This window comes from Trachemys scripta, chromosome 18 (assembly GCF_013100865.1).
Source record: "Trachemys scripta elegans isolate TJP31775 chromosome 18, CAS_Tse_1.0, whole genome shotgun sequence".
NCBI classification, from domain to species: Eukaryota; Metazoa; Chordata; order Testudines; family Emydidae; genus Trachemys; species Trachemys scripta.
In genome coordinates this window covers 4,749,923-4,771,951 of record NC_048315.1, presented here as the reverse complement: position 1 = coordinate 4,771,951, position 22,029 = coordinate 4,749,923, and the positions used below count along the sequence as shown (strand labels likewise).

The 22,029-nt window shown below is 40.4% G+C and overlaps 1 protein-coding gene across 1 annotated transcript in view; it reads right to left on the bottom strand.

Moving 5' to 3' along the window:
• Positions 1 to 22,029, bottom strand: part of PPM1E (protein phosphatase, Mg2+/Mn2+ dependent 1E) — a 103,888-nt gene that overhangs the window by 6,957 nt on the left and 74,902 nt on the right. Inside the window, exons 2-4 of the mRNA XM_034752278.1 lie at positions 9,469 to 9,587; positions 2,189 to 2,388; positions 214 to 402 (exon numbers count right to left, since the gene is read on the bottom strand). Of these exons, the coding sequence (XP_034608169.1) occupies positions 214 to 402; positions 2,189 to 2,388; positions 9,469 to 9,587 (508 nt within the window). The remainder of the gene's footprint in view (positions 1 to 213; positions 403 to 2,188; positions 2,389 to 9,468; positions 9,588 to 22,029) is intronic.

Here is a 22,029-nt window from a genome sequence, read left to right as displayed (position 1 = left end):
GAATGAAAGGGAAAGGTGATTGTCAAGTCCCATCCCGAACAGGAGTGCACTGGTGGTTGAGAGAGATGCTGAACTCAGATGTGTAGGATGTTTGCTCTCCATCTCTCCCCAACTTGAAATTCACGTCATTTTTTCATTTTTAAATAGAAGTAATAAAAAAAATCTTCAGTCAAAAACTTTCCCTCTCACTCCAAAATAATGACACTAACTCACCTCTCTGGCTGCTTTCTGAACAAAGCGTTCATCTGTCACCCGGAATGCTCTACAAAGTGCCTCCGCTGGGTCATGTTGAAACATCTCCTGATGTACCAAATTCACATGGAGATGGATGGAGGCATAGATGGCAGCATCCACCCCTCCATGACCATCAAATACTGCAAAATATGCTTGCTCCTCTTGGTCCTGCCAAGAGACAACCTTGAATCAAAAACTAATGAAGATAAGCAGTGCAATTGGTTAACTGAACTGTCATTAAAACCATTTAACTTGAGATTACTGGTGTCCCCCTTGTGCTTTCACATTAGTGGTATAATGCCATTAGAGAGGCAGAATCTCTACTTGAGAACTCAGCTATATAAATTCTTTGTTTATCGTAATGTGGGAATATGCATACACAGATTATATAGTTGACAAATTGCACTTGCTTAGCATAGGCAGGTATTATGCATGCATCACCTGCATAGCTCTGCTAATGCACCTCACATCTGTTTTGTTATACCTTCAGTTATTCAATCCCTAAACTTTTCCTGAATAAAAACGGTCATTCACACCAAAGCGTGGCAAGGCTTTGTGAGCTGAACAGCAGGGTGAGACCACCATGTATTGCAAGCAAAATGCATAAATCCAGATTTGAATTCAGTTTCTTAGAGGTAAAATGCTAGGGCATTAAACTATGAAGCCACATAGCGCTAAGGTTTTTATTCAATCCACATCAGTTCAAGTGTCTGTAATTAATACATTAATATGTACTATCTCATCAGGTAATTAAGTGTGATCACATTCTCAGATCAAGATAGGCAGAATCCTTCATCTTCAACTCAGGTTTCTTGTCTTGCCCAAACTGCTCACAGAGGAAACAATGATCCAGTAGCAAGAGACATCAACTTCTGCACCCAATTCATACACACAACTCACCAACCACTATCAGTGCCCACTCAACCTTGACAGCCATCTAAATGACTACAATATTTATACCTTGTAATTTTTAAGTGATAGGCTCCAACACAAATTTGACTGAAGAAAGGTGATAATTGACAGGCATAGGAAACAAACCTACCTCAGTTTGCATTAACAGAATACATCTTAAAGGCAAGAACTAAGATAGGGTGCAAGAAAATAGTTATTAAACTGACAACGCATAATACAAATCAATTTTTCCATCATACTCATCCAGGTTGTGTAATTCTTGCTACTTCACATACTTGCGATTTCACAATGTCTCAGATTTTACATCTGAAGAAAAGCTTGCACGAGGGTTTTGCTGATAAGTGATATGAAGAGATGGATGAAAGTACACCTGGGCCAGGATCTACCAAAAAGTTGGTCTTGGTGGCTTTTTTTGTGAACCTACTCTCCCAGGAGGACTGTTTTTTACCTCCTCTCCTACTCCTGCCTTTGACTTCTTGATGTTTCTCCCAAGAAACATGGTAGTCCAGCAGCACAGGCCTGGCTCAGCAGGCAACTAGACAGCAGTAACAAGCTATGAGTTGCACCATCACCTCTTTCTCTGTGATTCACTGCTATCTGGGCAATCTTCAGTCAAGTAGAGGATCCTGCCTTAGCTTACTCCTTAGTAACATAATGCACTGGCTGCCACTGGGGGAACTCTGTTACTGTTGAGTCTCAGTCCACTAAATCCTAGGAGCATTGCAGAACCCATGCTGCTCTCAATCTCCACGATGGTGAATGCATCCTATATTGTTCTCTCTGCTCTTCTATTGCCAGCAGAATGCAAGTTTCTAGATTATAAGAAGGCCACCCATATCCTATGTAGGGTAAGGGCGTTCTGTGAGACCCATAAATATTTGCACCACGCTCACTGAACTAAGTTAGATGAGGCGTGTCTCTCTTGGAGCCCAACTATCTAAGGCCCGTCATATATACATCTTTTGTTTTCACAATAAAATGCTTACTAATTTCCCAAAACCCATATTCAGTAGGTTAACTGACCCACACCAGCCCCCTTTACCTCAAGGTTGAAGAGCATGTTGAAGTCAGGAATGCAGACATGCTTGTCTTCCATCTTCCTGCGCATGTTTTTGATGGCATGGATGGATGTCTCATAATAGCGGTAGGGCCTCCTTTGCAGTGGAAAGTCTTTCACCCAGCTGCTGCAGATCTCGTGGAGTTTGCTGAAAACTGAGCGGGCTAGCTTCACTGTCTCAATCTCTGAGGAGGCCAAAAGAAATACAAGGTTTTCTAAGAATGCTATTAAATGAGAATTTATCACTCAAGTGCATTATAAAGATGAAATAAAATCATGCTGGCTGGGCAAGTGAGATTCATCTCCAATTTGGAAACCCTGGATTCTGGTTGTAAAGGGAAAAACGGAAGCTACCTACAGTATAATTAGCATTCGCCAGGTAACAGCTGATTGATAGTATCTACCTACTCCTGTACCTTTACTGGACTCATCAGCAAGAAGCAATGAATGAGAAGATTTTATGCTTCCCCTGATAAGACCCATTTGCAGTTCCAGACAAGAGGATGCAACCATGGCTCCTACAATGTCTGGATTTAAACACTTCATGGTGCAAATGAGTTGCAACATTAAAAAGCAACTCAAGGGGCATGATTCACCACATTTTTGCTCCAGTTTTTGATCAGTGGAGTTACACCCCTATAGAACTGGAGCAATGCAGCGATTAATAAGGCGTAGCAGGGTTTATAACATTTCTTTTAAGCACGTGTTCATGGGTTTTCATTCAAATGGTATATTAACTGAGACATGTTCATAATTTAATGTTATTTCGTTTTCAGATCCCGAAGTAGGTTGAGCCCAAAAGAAATCTGTGTGAGCAAGTGAAAAGTCCAGAGCAGCCTTGAATTAAGGGGTGGGTGAGCTGTCCCCTTGTAAACTAATCATTCTTAATATGTGCAGAGTCAGGCATTCACTAATTATTCTGCAGTTATTAAAGTCTAGTTAGCTTCTTTTACTGGAAGAAAAAGCAGCAAGTAAACACGGGAGAACTGAACACATCTAAGGTTCTTTTCATATTACAATTTCACCAGTCTGAATCTCCAGGGTCCAATTTCAGCAAAAGTCTTTGTGTCTAGTGGTTCCAGTCGCCCTGCAGAAGTACCATATCCAAAGGGAACCATTCCACATCTGATTTCACAGAAACAGCGTCAGTATCAATAAGCAGCACCTACTAATGATGGCCTAGTTAGCAGTCACTGATAGAGTTAGGAAAAATGTGGTGTCTGGTGGTTAGCAAGCAAGACTCCAGGGATCTAGCTCTGCTTATTTTTCCCTGTGCAATGATGGGTAAGTAATTTATTCTAATTTCATATATGGAAAACCGAGCCTCAGTTTCCCCAAGTTTAGTTACTTGGAGCCGGAACAGAAGACAAAGAATCAGGAAAGACCCTGGATGCCTCCCAGTCTCCAGCCACTAGACCACGAGAGTTGGTTCTACCATGTTCAGCTAAATAAGCCATAGCAAGGCTGAGGAAGGAGACTGAACTTCTTAGTTCATCAGTTCTTGGAAGCAAGTGGGCAAGTACTGATACCATTAGGTCATCAGAGTAATAGCACAGTAAGATACTCAGCTGGTCTTCTGCAACAGATACCTGGAATATGCAGGTCTTATCAGTGCTGTCAGCAATGTCACTGCTGGGCAGCATGTGAAACAAGAACACAAATACTGCCTGAACTGTCCAAATCATATCTTCAGTCAACTCTTCATCCCCAGAGTTCGTCGCCCACTCTTCCCATGGGCATGTTTAAGAGAGAGAACCTGTTGATTTTAATGTCACCTATTCATTACAATTCAGAAATCCTTCTGAAGGAGGAATGGAGAAAAAACATTCGCTGTGCTGAGATATTAAATACCCTCCCCCTGTGAGGAGTGCACAGAGTGGTAGCAGCATCAATAATTGCTGCTTGAGATTAAAAAAAGGAGAGAGGCCCATAGCAGCCGATCCACCCCCTCACAGCTGTAAATTACTCAATCGTTAATGTCGCGGTGCTGAGCTGGAGCTGAGTCAGCTGTCATCGTGGCTGAATCATGGGGAATTTCATCTCCCTCCTGCTGCTGCCTCAATGCTGCTCCAAGAATCTTCAGTGTCGGAAGTACAGCTTAATTGCGCCACTGCTAGGAGGAAACCCAGGTCAGACATTTTTGTCCCTAACATTGGTTGATTGGTTATCTTTGCAAAGGAGACTGGGGGGTTGGAAAAGCAAGTTTGTGTCAATTTCTAAACTCTCCAGTCTCTCTCACTGTGGATAGCAGGCCTGACTCACTGCAGCAGATGGAGGAGAGATTCCCATTTATTTCTTACAAATCATTTCTAGTGACAGCCAAATAATGAATGGCAGTGCTTCATCAATATGTATGGAAAGAAAAGTACGATTTCTGAAGTGATATTTACATTTCCACAGCACTTTTCATCCACAGATCTCAAAGGTCCTTCTATTAATAACCGGTTTAAGCTAGGTCTCTATCTTTGTTCAACAGTTTTAGTAATACCCATCACTTATATTAGAGAGATAAGGGAGATGAGTTAATATCTTTTATTGCTCCTACATCTGTTGGTGAGAGAGATTAACTTTACACAGAGCTCTTCTGACCTGAAGAAGAGCTCTGTGTAAGCTCAAAAGCTTGTCTCTTTCACCAACAGAAGTTGGTCCAATAAAAGATATCACCTCACCCACCTCGTATTTCTAATATCCTGTGACCACCGTGGCTACAACAAAACTGCAAACAGTACTTATATAATATTGAACATTTTCAAAGTGTTGAACCACCATTACCTAATCCTCAAAACACCGATGTGAGAGAAGTATAATCTCCTGTTACAGATGAAGAAACTGATACAGAGAGGTTAGGCCCAAATGTTAAGAGGTAACTTCTGATCTTAAGTGCCTCGGTATTTGGGTGCCCATCTCTGGACACCTGGAGCCAGATCCTTATAGGCTCTAAATTAACATCAGCACTAGATGTAGTTGCTCAACACCACTAATAATCAGGCTCTAAATGTCTCTAGCTGGATACTCAAAACAAGAGGTACCCAAAATTGAAGACCACATTTGAAAATTTGGGCCTTAATGTCCACAGAGCTGGGATTAGAATTCAGGAGTTTCTTGTTTGTAGCCGGGTGATCAATCCATTAGATGTCTCAATCTACAAATTTTATTTTACAGTTTATCTGATTGGGTAAAAGCCTCTATTGTTGTAATCCAGTTGAAGAATTCTTGAGAAAATGGTGCACTGGGTCTTTGAGATCTGTTTTGTGAAATCTACTGGCTATACATACCCTTATTCTACTGTCAGTCTTGTCTTCCAAGCCCCTTTTGATCTTTATCAGCCACGTCTGCCGCAGTGAGGAGTTCTGCCTCCACTAAAAAGGTTTCCAAATGTTATGTATTCCTGAGTTGTCCTCTTAAAAAAGAAATCTCTGAAGCCCGGTTTGTTTTTAAAAAAATTTAAACTAAACACATACTAAAGATTAGTAAATTGTTCATGACCAAGTCCATCTAGAACTCATAATCCCTTTTGGTTTGCAGACTCATGGTCTCAAAAGCTTGGAGAGTCTCTCTGAATATGCTAATTCCACAGTCTTACTTTCATATATCAGTGGGTTCACTGATACCTTTTTTGTTTTAAGGTAAGGATCCTCCCTGCATCAAACCTCTGTTCAAAAGGTTGCCTTCCACATGCACACCTCTGACTCCTTTTACCAAACCTGAATAGTAGAGGACTCCACAGATTCCATCATCCACCTTCACCCAGCCAAACCAAATGTGTCTCTTGAGGAGAAACTGAGATTAGCAGACAAATTTGAGCAAATATTAAGTCCTTCTACTTTTTGAATTATATAGAGCAGTAAGCTTGGTGGACCTCTAAAACAAAAGCCTTTCCAGTATAGACCAATGCAGAGGTGGACACCAGAAGCACCAGGTTACAATCCATCTTGTTCTTTAGTCCTGTACTAATCTGAACAGCTTTAAAGTCATCAGTCTGGTATAAACTCAGGTCAGAGCTTTAGGTTACAACAGGAATCCATTCTCAAATAACTGTCATAGATCTTCCATAGCTTCCTCTGTTTCTCCCAAAGTGTAATGGCCTCCCCACATGAACACTAGTCAGGACCAGGCACAGGAAAGCAGTCAATCACTACATTCTTCTAATTATTCCAGGTTTCCTAAGTCTCACTGAGAATATTAGTCACAAATTAATATCTGACCCTTTGCAATGAAACCTTAGTCAGTTCTGTGAATTGCTCCAACTAATGTTCAAGACACCAACCCCTCATTCCTTGACTTAGTCATGTGTTTGCAAAACTATGATTTTTAGTGTTTTATGTGAGATGTAATTGCTTAATCTTACATTACCCATAAATCCAACTCATCACTTTGCTGTGGTCCAGGACATCAGCTTTTATTTCTCTTTCTTCGCATTTCTTATTCTTTAATTTGCATTATTTAAAGTGTATTTAAACCTCACTTATCTACATATGACCACACCATTACGATATGGTCCTGCATGGTGTCCCCAGTTTCATTTGGCTAACTGCTACACCAAGGTACAGATAACAATGTATGATTGCTTCTTTGTATTACAGGTTTAAATACATTTTAAAAGACACCTACAGATGTTTTCATTTAAAACACCAGCTTCCTTAGATACTCTGTGTGGAGGCTTAGTTTGAAAAATGTCAAAATTTCCTTGGAGACTGTCAAATATTTATGAGAGTCTAAGAGATTTCAATTTGGAAATAATGAGGGCTGCTCAGCCAGAACAATGACAAATCTATTCCATTCACCTGCTTAGGGTGAGACACAGCAACACCTACAAACAGCAAACCCAGAGCAAAGTGCACATTTTCCTCAGGTTCGTGAAGGCCTCTAAGAATCAGACCAGAAACTTCCTCTTCAGAGGGCCAGAATTCTAAAGCTTTTATTTTCCCATAGCGCTATTTAAATCTTTTTATCAAAAGTAAGAGGAGGGAGGGATAATAAGGGTTGCTGAGTATATGTGTTCCAAACCGAATGAAGGACTCCTGTCAACTCATTCTGTGGAATGTTATCCATCTTAATCAGCATCCCAGCGGGCTCTCCGAGGGAATGTAGTCAGCAGAATCCTGAGTGAGTTAGAACTTGTGGCCTTGAGCAGACTGATGGGAAAGTCTTGCTTTACAATAAGTACAAACAGAGAAAAGGAAAATTCCTCTTGTTTTTAACATCAAGCATTTTTTATATGACAGTCACTGAAACCCAAGAAACTGCAAAGCTTTTGTAAAAATAATTACCAGCTGAAATGGTTCAGAGTGAAATTCCTTCCTTCCCACACAAAGCTGGCTTAAGGCAGATGGATTTCACCCTGCCAATATGTGCACAGGCAAGAAATTCAGGGCCACTGAATCCAACCCTGGGCTACTTGGGGCTGGTATGAAGACCCTTTTTGAAGCACACAGGAGAGTATAGACACCCCTCACTTGCATGGCCATTCAGTCTAATTCCTTCTTCTGACAAGAGCCTCTCACTGCAGAACTTAAGTAGTGACACAGATGTTGTGTGAGATATCTGCATCCAAATTAATTTTACCTCAAGCAAATACAGTGGTAGCCACTCCAATGTCTGAGCGGCCTGTGAAATTTTCTGGGATATCACAATATAGATAATACAGTGTCTATTATGTGTCTAAGTATGTGTAGGGTCTGTTTGCATATGTGAAGACTTAACAGTTCAGCCGTATTATAAAACAAGGTATTTGAAAAGCAGCCAAACACCTGAGTTCAGCTTTTTCCCCCATCTAGAAGCATACAGAGAGGAGCTGTTTCTGATGGCAGTAGATTTTTCAGACAGGTTGTTTAAAAATGTATTTGTAATGGTAAAGTCTGTAATTAGATCCTGATCCTCATTTGCAATCTTAAAGTGTTTATTTTAAAGCTTTGCAATTCACTTTTTAAATACCCTTTGCTCACATTTTGCTTTTAGAACTGTGATTATGGTAACATGAAAACAGAAAAAGGAACATCCTGATGCTAAATATATACTTCTTCCCCTCTACTGCCCTCCATATGTCTGTTTGTATAGAATTGGTCTCCTTTGTCCCTTCCCATCATCTCACCTCTGGTGGTGCGAGAACCTTCTCTTCTACAAAACTCCTTGTGTCAAGGACAACTTTCCTCTGTCTCCGGGACTCCATCTCTTACAATCTCATTTAAAAACATATATTTTCTCCTTTTATGTCCCTAAATTTTTTCTCCCACCGCTATGGAAATATTGAGTAGGAGCAGAGAGGTTATATTACCTCTGCATTCGGCACTGGTATGACTGCTCCTGGAATATTGTATCTAGTTGTGGTGTCCACACTTCAAGAAGGATGTTGAAAAATCGGATTCAGAGAAGAGCCACCAGACCAGTGGTTCTCATACTATTGTACTGGTGACCCCTTTCACACAGCAAGCCTCTGAGTGCGACCCCCCCCCTTATAAATTAAAAACACTTGTTTATATATTTAACACCATTATAAATGCTGGAGGCAAAGCAGGGTTTGGGGTGGAGGCTGACAGCTTGCGACCCCCCCCAGGTAATAATCTCGTGACCCCCTAAGGGGTCCTGCCCCCAATTTGAGAACCCCTGCACAAGACTAATTAAAGGATTGGAAAACGTGCCTTATAGCGAAGGACTCAAAGAGTTCAATTTATTTCCTTATCAAAAAGAAGATTAAGGGGAAGCTTGATCAGAGCCTATAAATACTGTACCTACATGGGGAACAGACATTTTATAACAGAGAGTTCCTCAATCTAGCAGACAAAAGTCTAAGATGATCCAGTGGCTGGAAGCAAGGTTAACATTTTTAACAGTGAGGGTAATTAACCATTGGAACAACTTAGAAAGGGACTGTGGTGGATCAAGACTGGTTGTTTCTCTGGTGAGATGAGATATGCTCTAGTGAACTCAGCTATTGACTTTAAGTAGGAATTAATTCAGGAAAGTCCTATGTCCTGTATTATGCAGGGGATCACAATGGTCCCTTCTGACCGAGGACATATGCCCCCTCTCCCCCCAGAATTGCTGCTTGGCTTGTATTGAGCATGCTCAGTAACTTCTGCTGAAGCCACTGCCCTCACTCTGCCCCACAACTAGTGGCAGGTATGGGTCGTCTCTGCCTTCTGGCCTTAAAAATCTATGAATTATCTCTGAAATTGTACTGCTTTAGTCCGCAAAGTTTGCTGGGACACAGTTTGCATAAAAGATTGTATCAAAATAAAGTACGTATAATGCATATAGGCACTTACGTATGATGCCTTCTGTACTATCCACATGCTTTGGTAAGTAGTGCACTGAAAGATCACTCTGAAGGACTTCATCTGATGTTGCTCTGGCTAAAGCAGCAGCCAAAAATGAAGGGCAATTACTGAAAAAGAAAAACACAGGAAAGATATTTTCAAACTGATTTCACTAGGTAACTGGCAATCAGCATAATGCAGAACAATACTTACATTTGTAACACCTACATTTGAAGGTTGTCCAATATTTGTGAGAGTGCAGCAGATTCTTTTTGATAGGTAGCATTGCACTTCTGCAGTCTGAGAACCCTTCTTTGGATTTTGGTAGGCTTAAATTTCACTTCCAAGGGCCCTTTTTAAAAGCCTTTATGCCTCATTTTGCACCTTTAATTTACTCTTCAAAACTGGGGCTTTGAGCACACATGCAGAGCTTATGAATCCCACTACATTTACTCTATTTGCATTTACAAACCCATCCTGTCCAGTTTCTCAGTCTCTGCTCTTGATTCAAATTCTCAAAGGGCAGGGAGTTTGGAAACATTGCAAACAGAGACCTCCAGTTGCTCCTGTTAAACAATAGGGGTAACATTTGCACAGCTAGCTAAATCGGTTTTTAACACATCTTCAGTAACCAGCAGGGACCAGGCCTCACTTGTTTAAAAATGAGTTGTAGTCTAGATTCCTAGCTACATAGGCTAGGTTAAAATATAGCTACTGAATCTGATTCTACCACAGTTTGTCTCATCCAAAATGACTGGCTGAACTATATTAGAAACAGTTTTAGCTGGCATCATATGTTTAAGTACAATTTCTTAATCCATGTCTTTGTCCTATGTGGACAGAGCCTTAACCTCTGTTTAGGAAGATGTTTTTCTTTTCATCATAAAACATTTTCTGTATGTTCAGTCAAAGGACTGAGGGAATTATCTGACTAGTAATTAGACAGATGGGCAATGTCAATCCAGAAACGTCACCCACCCAGACCTGAGAAATCCAAGCATGAGGCGTTCCTCATGGTTCTAATTTTGAGCATGATCTCCTAGTTTCAACTAAAATAAAATTCAGATTTGCAAATGTATTTTCAAAATCATAACTGCACATTGCTTGAAACTACCTAAATAAAACCATAGAGAATTAGAAAGCTAACCTCTAACTGATAAGGGAGCGAGAGAAACTTCTCTTATGGCAAACTATCCCATCATCGTCTACTATAGAATTTCTTACACCTTTATCTGAAGCATCTGATACTGACCACTGTCGAAGACAAGATATTGGACTAGATGGACTCAGGGATGAGATGGCCATACCTCATTTCTATCCTATGCACCAAATATGGATTTTGATAGACATGTCTCTTGAGCTCTGAGACGCATAAGGCAGTACTCTGAAGTAATTACATTTGGACTGCTGCCAACCAAAGAAAACCAATGCTGTTCTACACTGACCCAATGGTAGCTTAGTTAATGTGGATTGAATTCCACAAAAGACTTCAGTCAAACCCATTTTGCTCAGTCTCTTTGAAAATCCACTTTATCACAATGCTTTCCGATACCATATTTGACAATGAACACCATTACAAACGGTAGATTTATAAGATATGAGATTTTCACAAAGCTAAATCTTCCATCTATTTTAATAAATAGTATTTAATGTTTACATAAAGTTACTCAAACAGGATTAGAAATAAATACCAGCTTTTCCCAAAAGATACATTGTCATGAGGCACCTTCTGTCTCCAAGTGACTCAGAAAGCCACAGCTATTCTGATGTTACAACATCAGTAAGAGTCATTCCTTGAATTAGCAGTTGAGCATTCTACCTATACAGCTACTCCAAACCTCAGCAATATGCACACTAATGAAGCATGACTACATGAGAACATTAACTATCTTAGGGTTGGATCTTCCCAGCACAAGACAAGAACTCAGATCCCATTTACATACAGCAATACCTTTTGGAAATGTACAGTAATCAGCAAGAAGGAAAAGCTCTGTAACTTCCTTTATTTCTAGTGTATGTAGAAGTTGATTCTCCACTTAGCCTTGTTTGTCTTTAGAGCATGAGGCATTTTTTTGTCATTTCTATTATTAACTCCTACACATCCGAAAAGCACTGGAGGTTACCAGTCATATTTTATGCAGTTTTCATGTTACAAGAGAAACAAGAATATGACGACTCCTGAGCTAAAAGAATTACAAACAATTATGTAATCAGAGCCAGCAACAATGTTAGACTCTCTATCTGAAGACAGTTTGAAGCAGAAATGTATGAACATAATTTTGCCTAGTCAGAAGCTACACAAACCTCAGCAAAAGCAAGAAAGCTTATGCTGTACCTGTGTTTCTAAACACAACTCTCTCAGACAGAGCTCACTTTACAGAGGAACGAATAGAGTCTATGATACTATGCATGGAATATGAGTTTGTTTCCCAACCCTAATCTCTTCCTCCTTGCAGTACCAATGTGGGAGAGCTATGGAGAAAGCACACTTCTAGCGAAAGAAGTGTGCTTCTCATCACTCTCAAACAATCCCTCTGGACAGTTAAGGAGTAGCACTGATGGACATCAAATGGAGAGTCCTGCTAAGATGATGGCAGGTACAATTAAGATTCTCAAGGACATAAAAAGCTAGGGCAAAAATATAGTAGGAATCTTGTTTCAATGGGGACCCCACGTAAGGTGAAAATAAACACCCTGTCATTAGCATTCACACATAAATAATTGGTTTTATTATTTTACCCTGTAATGGCATGTTATAAGAAGTGAGGTGTATTAGAATGTATAGAGGTAAGTGGCTGGTCAGAGCCTTTCCCAGCCGGCTTGCCAGTAGCTAGCTACACGTCCTCGCACAATACAAATGTGATGCCTGCAGTCTTGAACTGGAGCTCTTTATCTAAACAAGGCATACATTTCCATTACAATGCCAAACCTACATAAAAGCTACTAAATGCATTATTAGACAAATTAGAGGTTTTTAAGTACATCCTTCCTGATTCTTTGGCAGCGTGGGTGTCTGTACAACACCCACAGTTGCATTTCAACAATCTTGGGATAACTCTGCTAAGGTAATAAGCAAGCTTGAATGTGGGCAGCCTCCATCAATTAAGTTTGAGAGAAACAGTCTGAAGTAGGCTTAACTCAGCCCACATACTATAATAATACTTGCTTACCACACACCTCTGCTTCTTGCCAATAGCACTGGAGTGATGAATTTCCAAACATTTCCCCTCAGTTATTTATCTGTGTTCTAAATCTAATATAAAATCCTCACCTAAAAATGGGAAAGGCAGATTTAACACTCTACTGTATAAAAGGCATCACAGAATGTAGACTGACTTGTTTATCAATTCTGATGGACAAGATGGAGAAAAACAGCTTTCTTTTGTACGGCTGGTTATTCTCTGTTCTAACAGTAACAGCAGACTGCCACAGAATTAATTGACTTTGACATTTGTACATCACAAAGCTTCTTATGGAGCTTTTCTAGGACTATGCACTGCAAGCAGTGAAGTGACCAGTTGGAGGTGTGTGTGTCCTTGATTAATACAAGAGAAATTTCATTTCTGCTGCTTCTGGCAATGGACCTTAGGTGGATTGCTTCTCCCCTACAATGTCAAGAATAACAGACTAAACAGGAGGTGGGGATGCCTGTTTGGAATAGATTTTGAACTCAGTTACACTGCAGTAAGTCCAGAATAACACCATTTATTTCAGTGGTGTCACTCTGGATTTATCCCAGCGTAACTGAAATCAGAATCAAGTTCAGTACCTTTGCTTTTATCACAAAGAATGAATGTTCACTAGAGAGCTTACAGTACCACTTAACTCACGAAAATGGTCATCCACAAAGACTAGTACTTGAATTGTAACATTCCGTCACACTCGATACTCCTAGTCTATCCTCACCTCACCCTGTACATAGAACAGGAATAGAAATGATGCATTAGATCAGTAGTTCTCAAACTTTTGTACTGGACACCCCTTTCACATAGCAAGCCTCTGAGTGCAACCCCCCCCCTTATAAATTAAAAACACTTGTTTATATATTTAACACCATTATAAATGCTGGCGGCAAAGCGGGGTTTGGGGTAGAGGCTGACAGCTCGCGACCCCCTGAGGGGTCCCAACCCCCAGTTTGCGAGCCCCTGCATTAGATTTTTGGGTGCAGTGCAGCTGCTTTGCACCGCACATCTGTGCCAAAGGATTCCCTCCATCTCAGGGGATTATCCACTGGCTGGTTGAAAATAAAACATTTTGCCAAATTTTATCAATCACCAAATTATGGCAAATAAATTGAAAGAGGGAGAATATGATCCAGCAGTGTAGCAAAGGCTGGGCATTAGGATTCCTGTGTTTATTCATTCCTAGCCATGATAATAACTCACCATGTGACCTTGAACAAGTCACATCACCTCTCAGTCCTTCAATTTCCTCATCCATAAAGGAGGGTGATAATACTTAATATATCCCTTGGGCATTGTGGGAGGATTAATTAAATGTTGGTAAAGCAATTTGAGATTTCTAGATAAAGACACTATTGAAGGGCAAAGTATTGTTATTCTAATGGAAGAGATTTTTTAGCCAAGATTTATGGACCTTTCATATTTTCTTTTTTGTTCCATCTTCCCTGCTCTCGAACATCATGCCAGAAACACTTAAGTGGCAAGCCACACAAGGCACATTTTGTCTCTTTGATGTGCACAGCTAACATATGGGCATAACCAATTGCATCCTTCCATCATATTTGAAGTAAATAGGGTTTTTTGGAAGCTCAAGCTTCTCAAAGAAAAAAATGTGAGAGTAAAAAAAGATCACGTTCTTACTTTAAGCTCAACAATGCTGAGTTCAGCTGGAAGTTGCTTCTACAGCATCAGGTATGGCATTGCTGATTAAAAGGCTAGGAAAGAACAACAACATTACAAGCAAAGGGGGTCCTCTCCTCCTCCTTCGTCACCACCAGTCAAAATATGTAGATTAAGTGACACCAGTCTCAGGAGGGTCCTTGTACTATCATCATCCAGTGTAACTGACTTTGGCATTATTGATGCAAATAAGGTAAAAAATGGGAGAAGGTACTCTTGTGGCCTTCAGAGATCACAATGTTCAGAGGGTCCTGTGGCACCTTTAAGACTAACAGAAGTATTGGAGCATAAGCTTTCGTGGGTGAATGTCCACTTCATCAGGACCCTCTGTTGCTTTTTACAGATTCAGACTAACACGGCTACCCCTCTGATACTTGACACAATGATCAGTGAGTCACACCACACACTGTAGAGCTAACAGAAATATTAGAAAATATCATCTTTGCTTTAGTTCTCCCATGACTTATCTGAAAATGTCTCTCTGTCCACTATGGTACAGAATGAACCCATAAAACCACCAGCCAAGCAATGTAAAGTATTGCATGCAGTTAAGTATGGGAATCTAAGACTAAGGACAAGACTCCTGTGAGGACTATAATGATTTATTGTATCTGTGAAAAAATTTATAGAAATGATTGTATTTGTGAGAAGTTTTACAGGAATGACAAGCTAACTGCACCTTTACCAGCAGATAATGTAACACCCTGGATGCAATTTGGTAAAAATTCTAGCATTAGTGTAGCCTGTTGCAAGATATTTGCAGGAATTGTATTTTTGCATGACAGGTAGAAAATTCATACAGGTCCCCAAAGCATATTTGCAAAACATTCCAATGTCCAGTCAGTATCTCCCAGACAGAGCCTCTGGTAGAGTCTGGGAGCTCTTTGGAAAAGTATGTAAGCCGTTGTCATTGTAGGCTCCTCTCTCACGAATGACAATGACAGAGCAGAGGGAATTCTTTGGATGGGAACACTCCCTGCTATTTACACATCCCTCTGCTGCAGCAGTCAACTTTTCAATATGTGTTTTAAAGGCCATCTAGAGGCGCACTGCACCAGCCAAGGATTTTCTGTTTCTCTCCAAGGTTCAATGGTTCAGACAGCATTCAGAGAAGGGAAGAGGAAGGAGCATCCTGATAAGCTGCCTGTAGAACCTGAAAGGATTATTGGTGTACCGCAAGCATGGCAATAGAATGTAATTCCCAGCCTCCATGTCACTGTAGATTCTCCTCTCTTTACTCACAAAGCAGTAGCTTCCTCTTGTTAGAACACTGATCTGATCTGACCTGTGCCAGCTTGTGGCTTTTCACAGCAGGTGAAAGCTCTGATGCTTAGTTTAAGCCAGGGGATCCTGAAGAAATGGAGTATATTTTTCTGATGCAGGGAAATGCTGAGCTACCGCAGTGAGGCAGAAGCAAAAAAATTGCATCTTTTACAAGATTGCATAACCAAAGCTCTGTGTAAAGTCATTCGAATTGACAGTGTTGAAATAGCAAAATGTTTGATAAATCTGTTTGGGAGAGCTGAAAAAGTGCTAGATGAGGAAGCTGCTATCTGTGGGCTTTACAGACAGTTATCTAATCAAATTCAAGATGAATCTGTCCTTGCAATGGCAGTTGTAGGAAAGAGTGATAAAATATACAACCGTCACAAAACACTGCACCACTTCTGATTAGTTTATAATACCCATAACGCACGGGCAGACATGTCACAGTAGTATCTGTTAACAGTATAGCCTGACCTTTCAGATAACACTATCACATTCTAGCGATATTAAGGGAAACAGATTGTAGTTTATGAAGAGTTCTTTCAGGTCTGAAAATGCATGAAATCCTGTTATAACTCGTTTTCCTCTTCTGTATGGTCTGGTCTCGTTACTTAAACTCTAGGTAGAACATTTAAGAAGCTGAATTGTCAAATGCAAATGCAGTAGAAAAAAGGCTGTCTGTACTTTGGGAGGATTTTAATGCTGTAAGAAGCAATGGGAACCTCAAAAAGTGAAGAGGTACACCACCAAATGTCTCATTAGATAATAATGTATTAAGTAACTGCAGTAAGATGCACCAGTGTGTAGCAGGCTCTCCGTAGGAAACCTGTTTGTTTTGTAATACTGATACCTTTTGCATCCCTTACTTCACAAAGCATTCACAAGGGCTGTGATCTAGGAAAACATTCTAATGAGTCAGTTAAATGTAGCAAATCAGAACAGAATTGCTTTCACAGGAAGCAAGCTTTGCAAGCTGCTTTTGGATTCGAGGAATTTTGGAGGTGGTGGTGGTAAATAATACAAGGCTTCAACATCCCTGGCAAAAACAACCAGGAGTCCAGTGGCAACTTAAAGACTAACAGATTTATTTGGGCATAAGCTTTCATGGGTAAAAAACCACTTCTTCAGATGCATGGAGTGAAAATTACAGATACAGGCATAAATATATATTGGCACATGAAGAGAAGGGAATTACCTTACAAGTGGAGAACCAATGTTGAAGGCCAATTCAGTTGGGGTGGGTGTGGTCCACTCCCAATAATTGATGAGATGTCAATACCAAGAGAGAGAAAATTGCTTTCATAGTGAGCCAGCCACTCCAAGTCCCTATTCAAGCCCAAATTGATGGTGTTAACTAACTCTGAAGTTTCTCTTTGAAGTCTGTTTTTGAAGTTTTGTTGTTGAGGTATGGCTACTTTTTAATCTGTTATAGAATGTCCAGGGAGATTGAAGTGTTCTCCTACTGGCTTTTGTATGTTACCATTCCTGTTGTCTGATTTGTGTCCATTTATCCTTTTACGTAGAGACTGTCCGGTTTGGCCAATGTACATGGCAGAGTGGCATTGCTGGCACATGATGGCATATATCACATTAGTAGATGTGCAGGTGAATGAGCCCCTGATGGTGTGGCTGGGTCCTATGATGGTGTCGCTAGAGTAAATATGGGGACAGAGAAAGAAACGGGGTTTGTTACAGGGATTGGTTCCTGGGTTAGTGTTTCTGTGGTGTGATGTGTAGTTGCTGGTGAGTATTTGCTTAAGGTTGGGGGAGGTCTGTAAGCGAGGATTGGCCTGCCTCCCAAGGCCTGTGCAAATGGGGGATCGTTTTCCAGGCTAGGTTGTAGCTTGTTGATGATGCGCTGGAGAGGTTTTAGCTGGGGGCTGTACGTGATGGCCAGTGGTGTTCTGTTATTTTCCTTGTTGGGCCTGTCCTGTAGTAGGTGACTTCTGGATACCTGTCTTGCTCTGTCAATCTGTGTAATCACTTCCCCGGGTGGGTGCTATAGTTTTAAGAATGCTTGATAGAGATCTTGTAGGTGTTTGTCTCTGTCTGAGAGATTAGAGCAAATGCAGTTGTCTCTTAGGACTTGGCTGTAGACAATGGATCGTGTGATGTGTCCTGGGTGGAAGCTGGAGGCATGTAGGGAAGTAGAGCGGTCAGTAGGTTTCCAGTATAGGGTGGTGTTTATGTGACCATCACTTATTTGCACTGTAGTGTCCAGGAAGTACCCAGCTTTAGGCTGACAGGTTGGGGTACTCAACAGTCTCAACTATAGTAGCTCTGCCAGAAGCAGATTTAAGAATGACACACTGTCCTGCAACATAGAATATAACAGGAGCCAATATTTGCTGAATGGAAAAAAACTGCAGCTTACTGACTGGAAAAAGGAACATGGAAAAATCTCTAAACCCTTCAGAGATGCATGTAGATGGAGAGGAACAGAAGGCAGGCTGAATTACTGGTGCTGAAGGAATATAATGTAAATCAAAGTGATGGTGTGAAGCTCCTGCTGCATTAGGCTCACATGAGATCTCTCAGTCAGCGTGCTCCAATCTGTAAGAATCATCTTATCACCAGAAGGATAATCAAAATTAGAGATGGAAAGTCCTGCAGACCTTCAGAACCCTTCACTTGATGACACTGCCCTTGGCACTATGCAATACAGAATTATTTTCTACAGTATAATTCCCAATGCTTTATCCAACCTAGTTTTAAATAATTCTGTTTCGTTTTAAATAACCCAAGTAATGGAGTTTCCAACAGTTATTTTGAGAGACTATTCCACTGCCTAACAGAATCACTGTTAAGAAATTTCACTTGAAGTTCTGACTACAACTTTCATTTGCTCAACTTCTCCAAATACTCCCTCTCACTCTTTAGTGATTATACCCTTCCAATGCTTAATTACTTTGTATCCAATACTTTATCCATTTAAAGCGATGGGAGTTTTTCCATTTAATTAAACTGGTACAAGAACAGGCCTCTATTCCCTTAGTTACTATTGTTGCTCTTTTTTGAATTCCCTTCAATTTGCCTACATCATTCTGATAATGGAGTTGCAAACAAGTTGCTCCCCAATCAAGAAAGAGCTGGTGAAACGAGGCATGCCAGAGGAGGGAGCAGGGTTGGATTATCAGTGAGATCTGGCTATTGTCAAGATGCTCTTAATCCCTAGTGGGCCATGCACAGCTCAAGGATATGGTAGAACAGCCCTGGAGTCCCTTTTCCTCCATTCCTGCACTGGGTGCATCTCACTTGGAATGGAGCTTTGGGCCCTGTATCTGGAATGCTTCCATATGCTGAAGCAGCAGAACTCATCCTCACTGGGCAAGAGGACTAAAGTTTTTGAACCAATTCACTAGGAACTCATTGGTCAGATCCAATCAGACAATCAGTCCATGATAAATGGAATCCTGATTAAGGCAGTACAGAGAAAGAGAAAATAAGGAGCAAAGAAAAGATGGCAGGCACAAAGGTTCCACTGGCATTTTTCTATTCCTTGGGTTTGCTTGTGTAAGAAGCTTTCCTGATGCCAGAATCCAGAAAACAATAGACTTACTATTACACAAAAGCAAACACCAACCAACTTGTCATCTGGAGATTTGTTTTCAAACCCATAAATAGATTATAGGCACCTTCTGCACTTGTCTTTAATTGAAGCAAGTTCATTGTGCTTAAAGCTGCTGGGGAAACTGAGGTATATAAGGTTTAGCTGCTGTAATAGCTATGACTTTAACTTCCCAAAGTACAATTTCAACTTAACACACAATTCCCAAAACCACTTTAACTATGCAGTAAATACAGTACTGTAAAATACAGTCATCTAGTTTATTAATTCAGATACATTGGAATGATCTTATATACAAGTATTTGATGACATGAACAGATTGTATATCACAATCTAGAATACTATTACAGCAGCTTTGATTTTAAGTAAGGATTTTGCAAACTATCTGGTAATAAAATTGTACCTAGGAAATAATTTTTAATACAGATGACCAGTTTCTATGATGTGCAGTTCAATGTAATCTTCATATATACCAATAGTCTATGACACATATAAAAATATTTATTTATAAAAGAAAAAAGTTATATTAGAAAATATATTTTGTTTAAGATTTTATAAAATCAAACTAGGATAAAATGGAAGAAAATACAGGGCACTGTGACCATTATGTTTATATAGCTTGATAGCCTGTTTTAGAGGAGAGAATAATTTCTGTTGTAAAACATGCAAAGTGCTATAATTGTGGTTTTATTTAGTTACTATATTGTAAAGTGTAATAAAGACCTTTGCCTGGTCTGTTGCATTTGCTGCCTGGTGAACAGACCTTACTCTTAGTGGAATTCCCCCAGTGGTGACTGTATTCACTGTTTGTACCTCCCATCTTTTAATTATATGACAAATAGTGTACAAAGGTAATGAAAAATTCAGAGAAGAATGGAAGGATTGCCGTGTTAAAGTGCTACCCATAACTGATGCTTACATGCCTTGAAGGACCACATTTTGCTTACGTAGTTACGATTAAATTTCATGTCACCTCCTGTGTTAGCTTTTAATTTGGGGGGAAGAACCCTTTAGTTTTGTTTTGTTCAACTTCAAAAGAATAAAACACTTTATAGTAAATGGTGCATTGCCTCTGGTGAGGTCTCTCACATCTAGCTACTGCTATGTCTAACATCTTTGTATCTGCAAACCAGCTGCTCCTAGTATTTCAAGCTCAAATTGCCTTTGCCAAACTGTTTTTATCAAATTAAGACTTGCAGCAAATCCCAGGTCAATTCACATACACCTAAACAACATCTAATAAATACTAAAGCTGCCCACATCCAGACAGAAAACCAAACTCTGTCCATAGGTACAAACACACAACTATGCCTGAAGTCAGTGGGAGCTACTGAGACCAGAATCTGGCCAAAAGAGTAGACAGATTTTGATAAAGTTTGGTGCTGTGTGCGTGTGCTCATTGCTCACTAGATAAAGAACTTCAATTGAGACAAAAAATGTTCAAGTCTATGTACCTTCATTTTATGCAGATATGATGACTGGTCTACCGACATGTGACTCAGCTCCTAAACTTAACTGGGACTGGGCCATGGCATCTCAGAGTTGTGAAAGAGTTTAATGTAGCAGAATTAATATAAATATGTGACAAGTTCTATTCACATTTCTAGTGATACCCAAGGTAACAATATGAAATAATACTTTCCCCTTCTACATTAACACCCTCCAGCTAACGATCGCAAAGTGCTTTACAGACTCTCATTAAGCCTCACAACACCTTGTGAAGTAGATAAGTGTTATAGAGAGAGGATGAAGCCTAACATTACTGCAGTAACAGTTGTGGGTATTTAGCATCTGACGTGTCAAATTGGGCACCTAAAAATTGTGGACATTTTGCAAATGTAAGCTTTGTGTGATCTTGGCCAAGTCACATAGAAAGAAGAATGTGGCAAAGCCAGAAATAGAACACAATTTCTCATCACTCAGTCCTGTGTTTTAACCACTAGATTATGCTCTCTCGTGACAAACTGGATTGCTGCAGGAAATATGGTTGTATGAATGAGGAAAAGCTATATGCTGATAGTGACGTTGACCCCACTGCTACTCTACCAGTATTTCCAGTCTGCCTCCCCCTTATACATCTTCATGCTGTGTCCCATGCCACCCTTATACATGAGAAAAAACTACCTGATAAAATCCAAATGGCCACTGCTTTATCCTCCCTAAGGGCTGGTCCACACTAACACCCCACTTTGAACTAAGATACGCAACTTCAGCTACGTGAATAACGTAGCTGAAGTCGAAGTATCTTAGTTCGAACTTACCGCGGGTCCACACGCGGCAGGCAGGCTCCCCCGTCGACTCCGCGTACTCCTCTCGCGGAGCAGGAGTACCGGCGTCGACGGCGAGCACTTCCGGGATCGATCCCAGAAGATCGATTGCTTACTGCCGGACCTGGAGGTAAGTATAGACGTACCCTAAGACTCATCTCTGCTACAATGCCTATAAAACCCAGCCCAGATCCTGGCTGAACAGAAGGCAAGCTGTGGCTCTTCCATTTCCTACTCCCTTCCTCCCTAAGTTGAACCCCAATTATTAATAAAATTCTACCGTACATGTAACGAAGCCCATTCTTCACCATATTTGTTTGCTTCTATCTTATATACACGTCCCCAGCTCTTTGTCTGTTTGTGTCTTTAGGCTAAGCCAAGGTATTGAGGGCAGAGATGGTCTCTCTTCTGTGTTGGAAGAACATCCAGAACAGTGGAGTCCCAATCTCAACTGGGCATGCTACTGTAAAATAAGTGTTACTACCAATAACACTGTATTCCATATTTATGTGCAGTCTTTCCTATTCCTCTGGTCTTTATATTTGAGAGACCAAATGAATTAATTTTTCAGGTAACTAACTGAACTCCCCAAATTTTATTTTTGCTC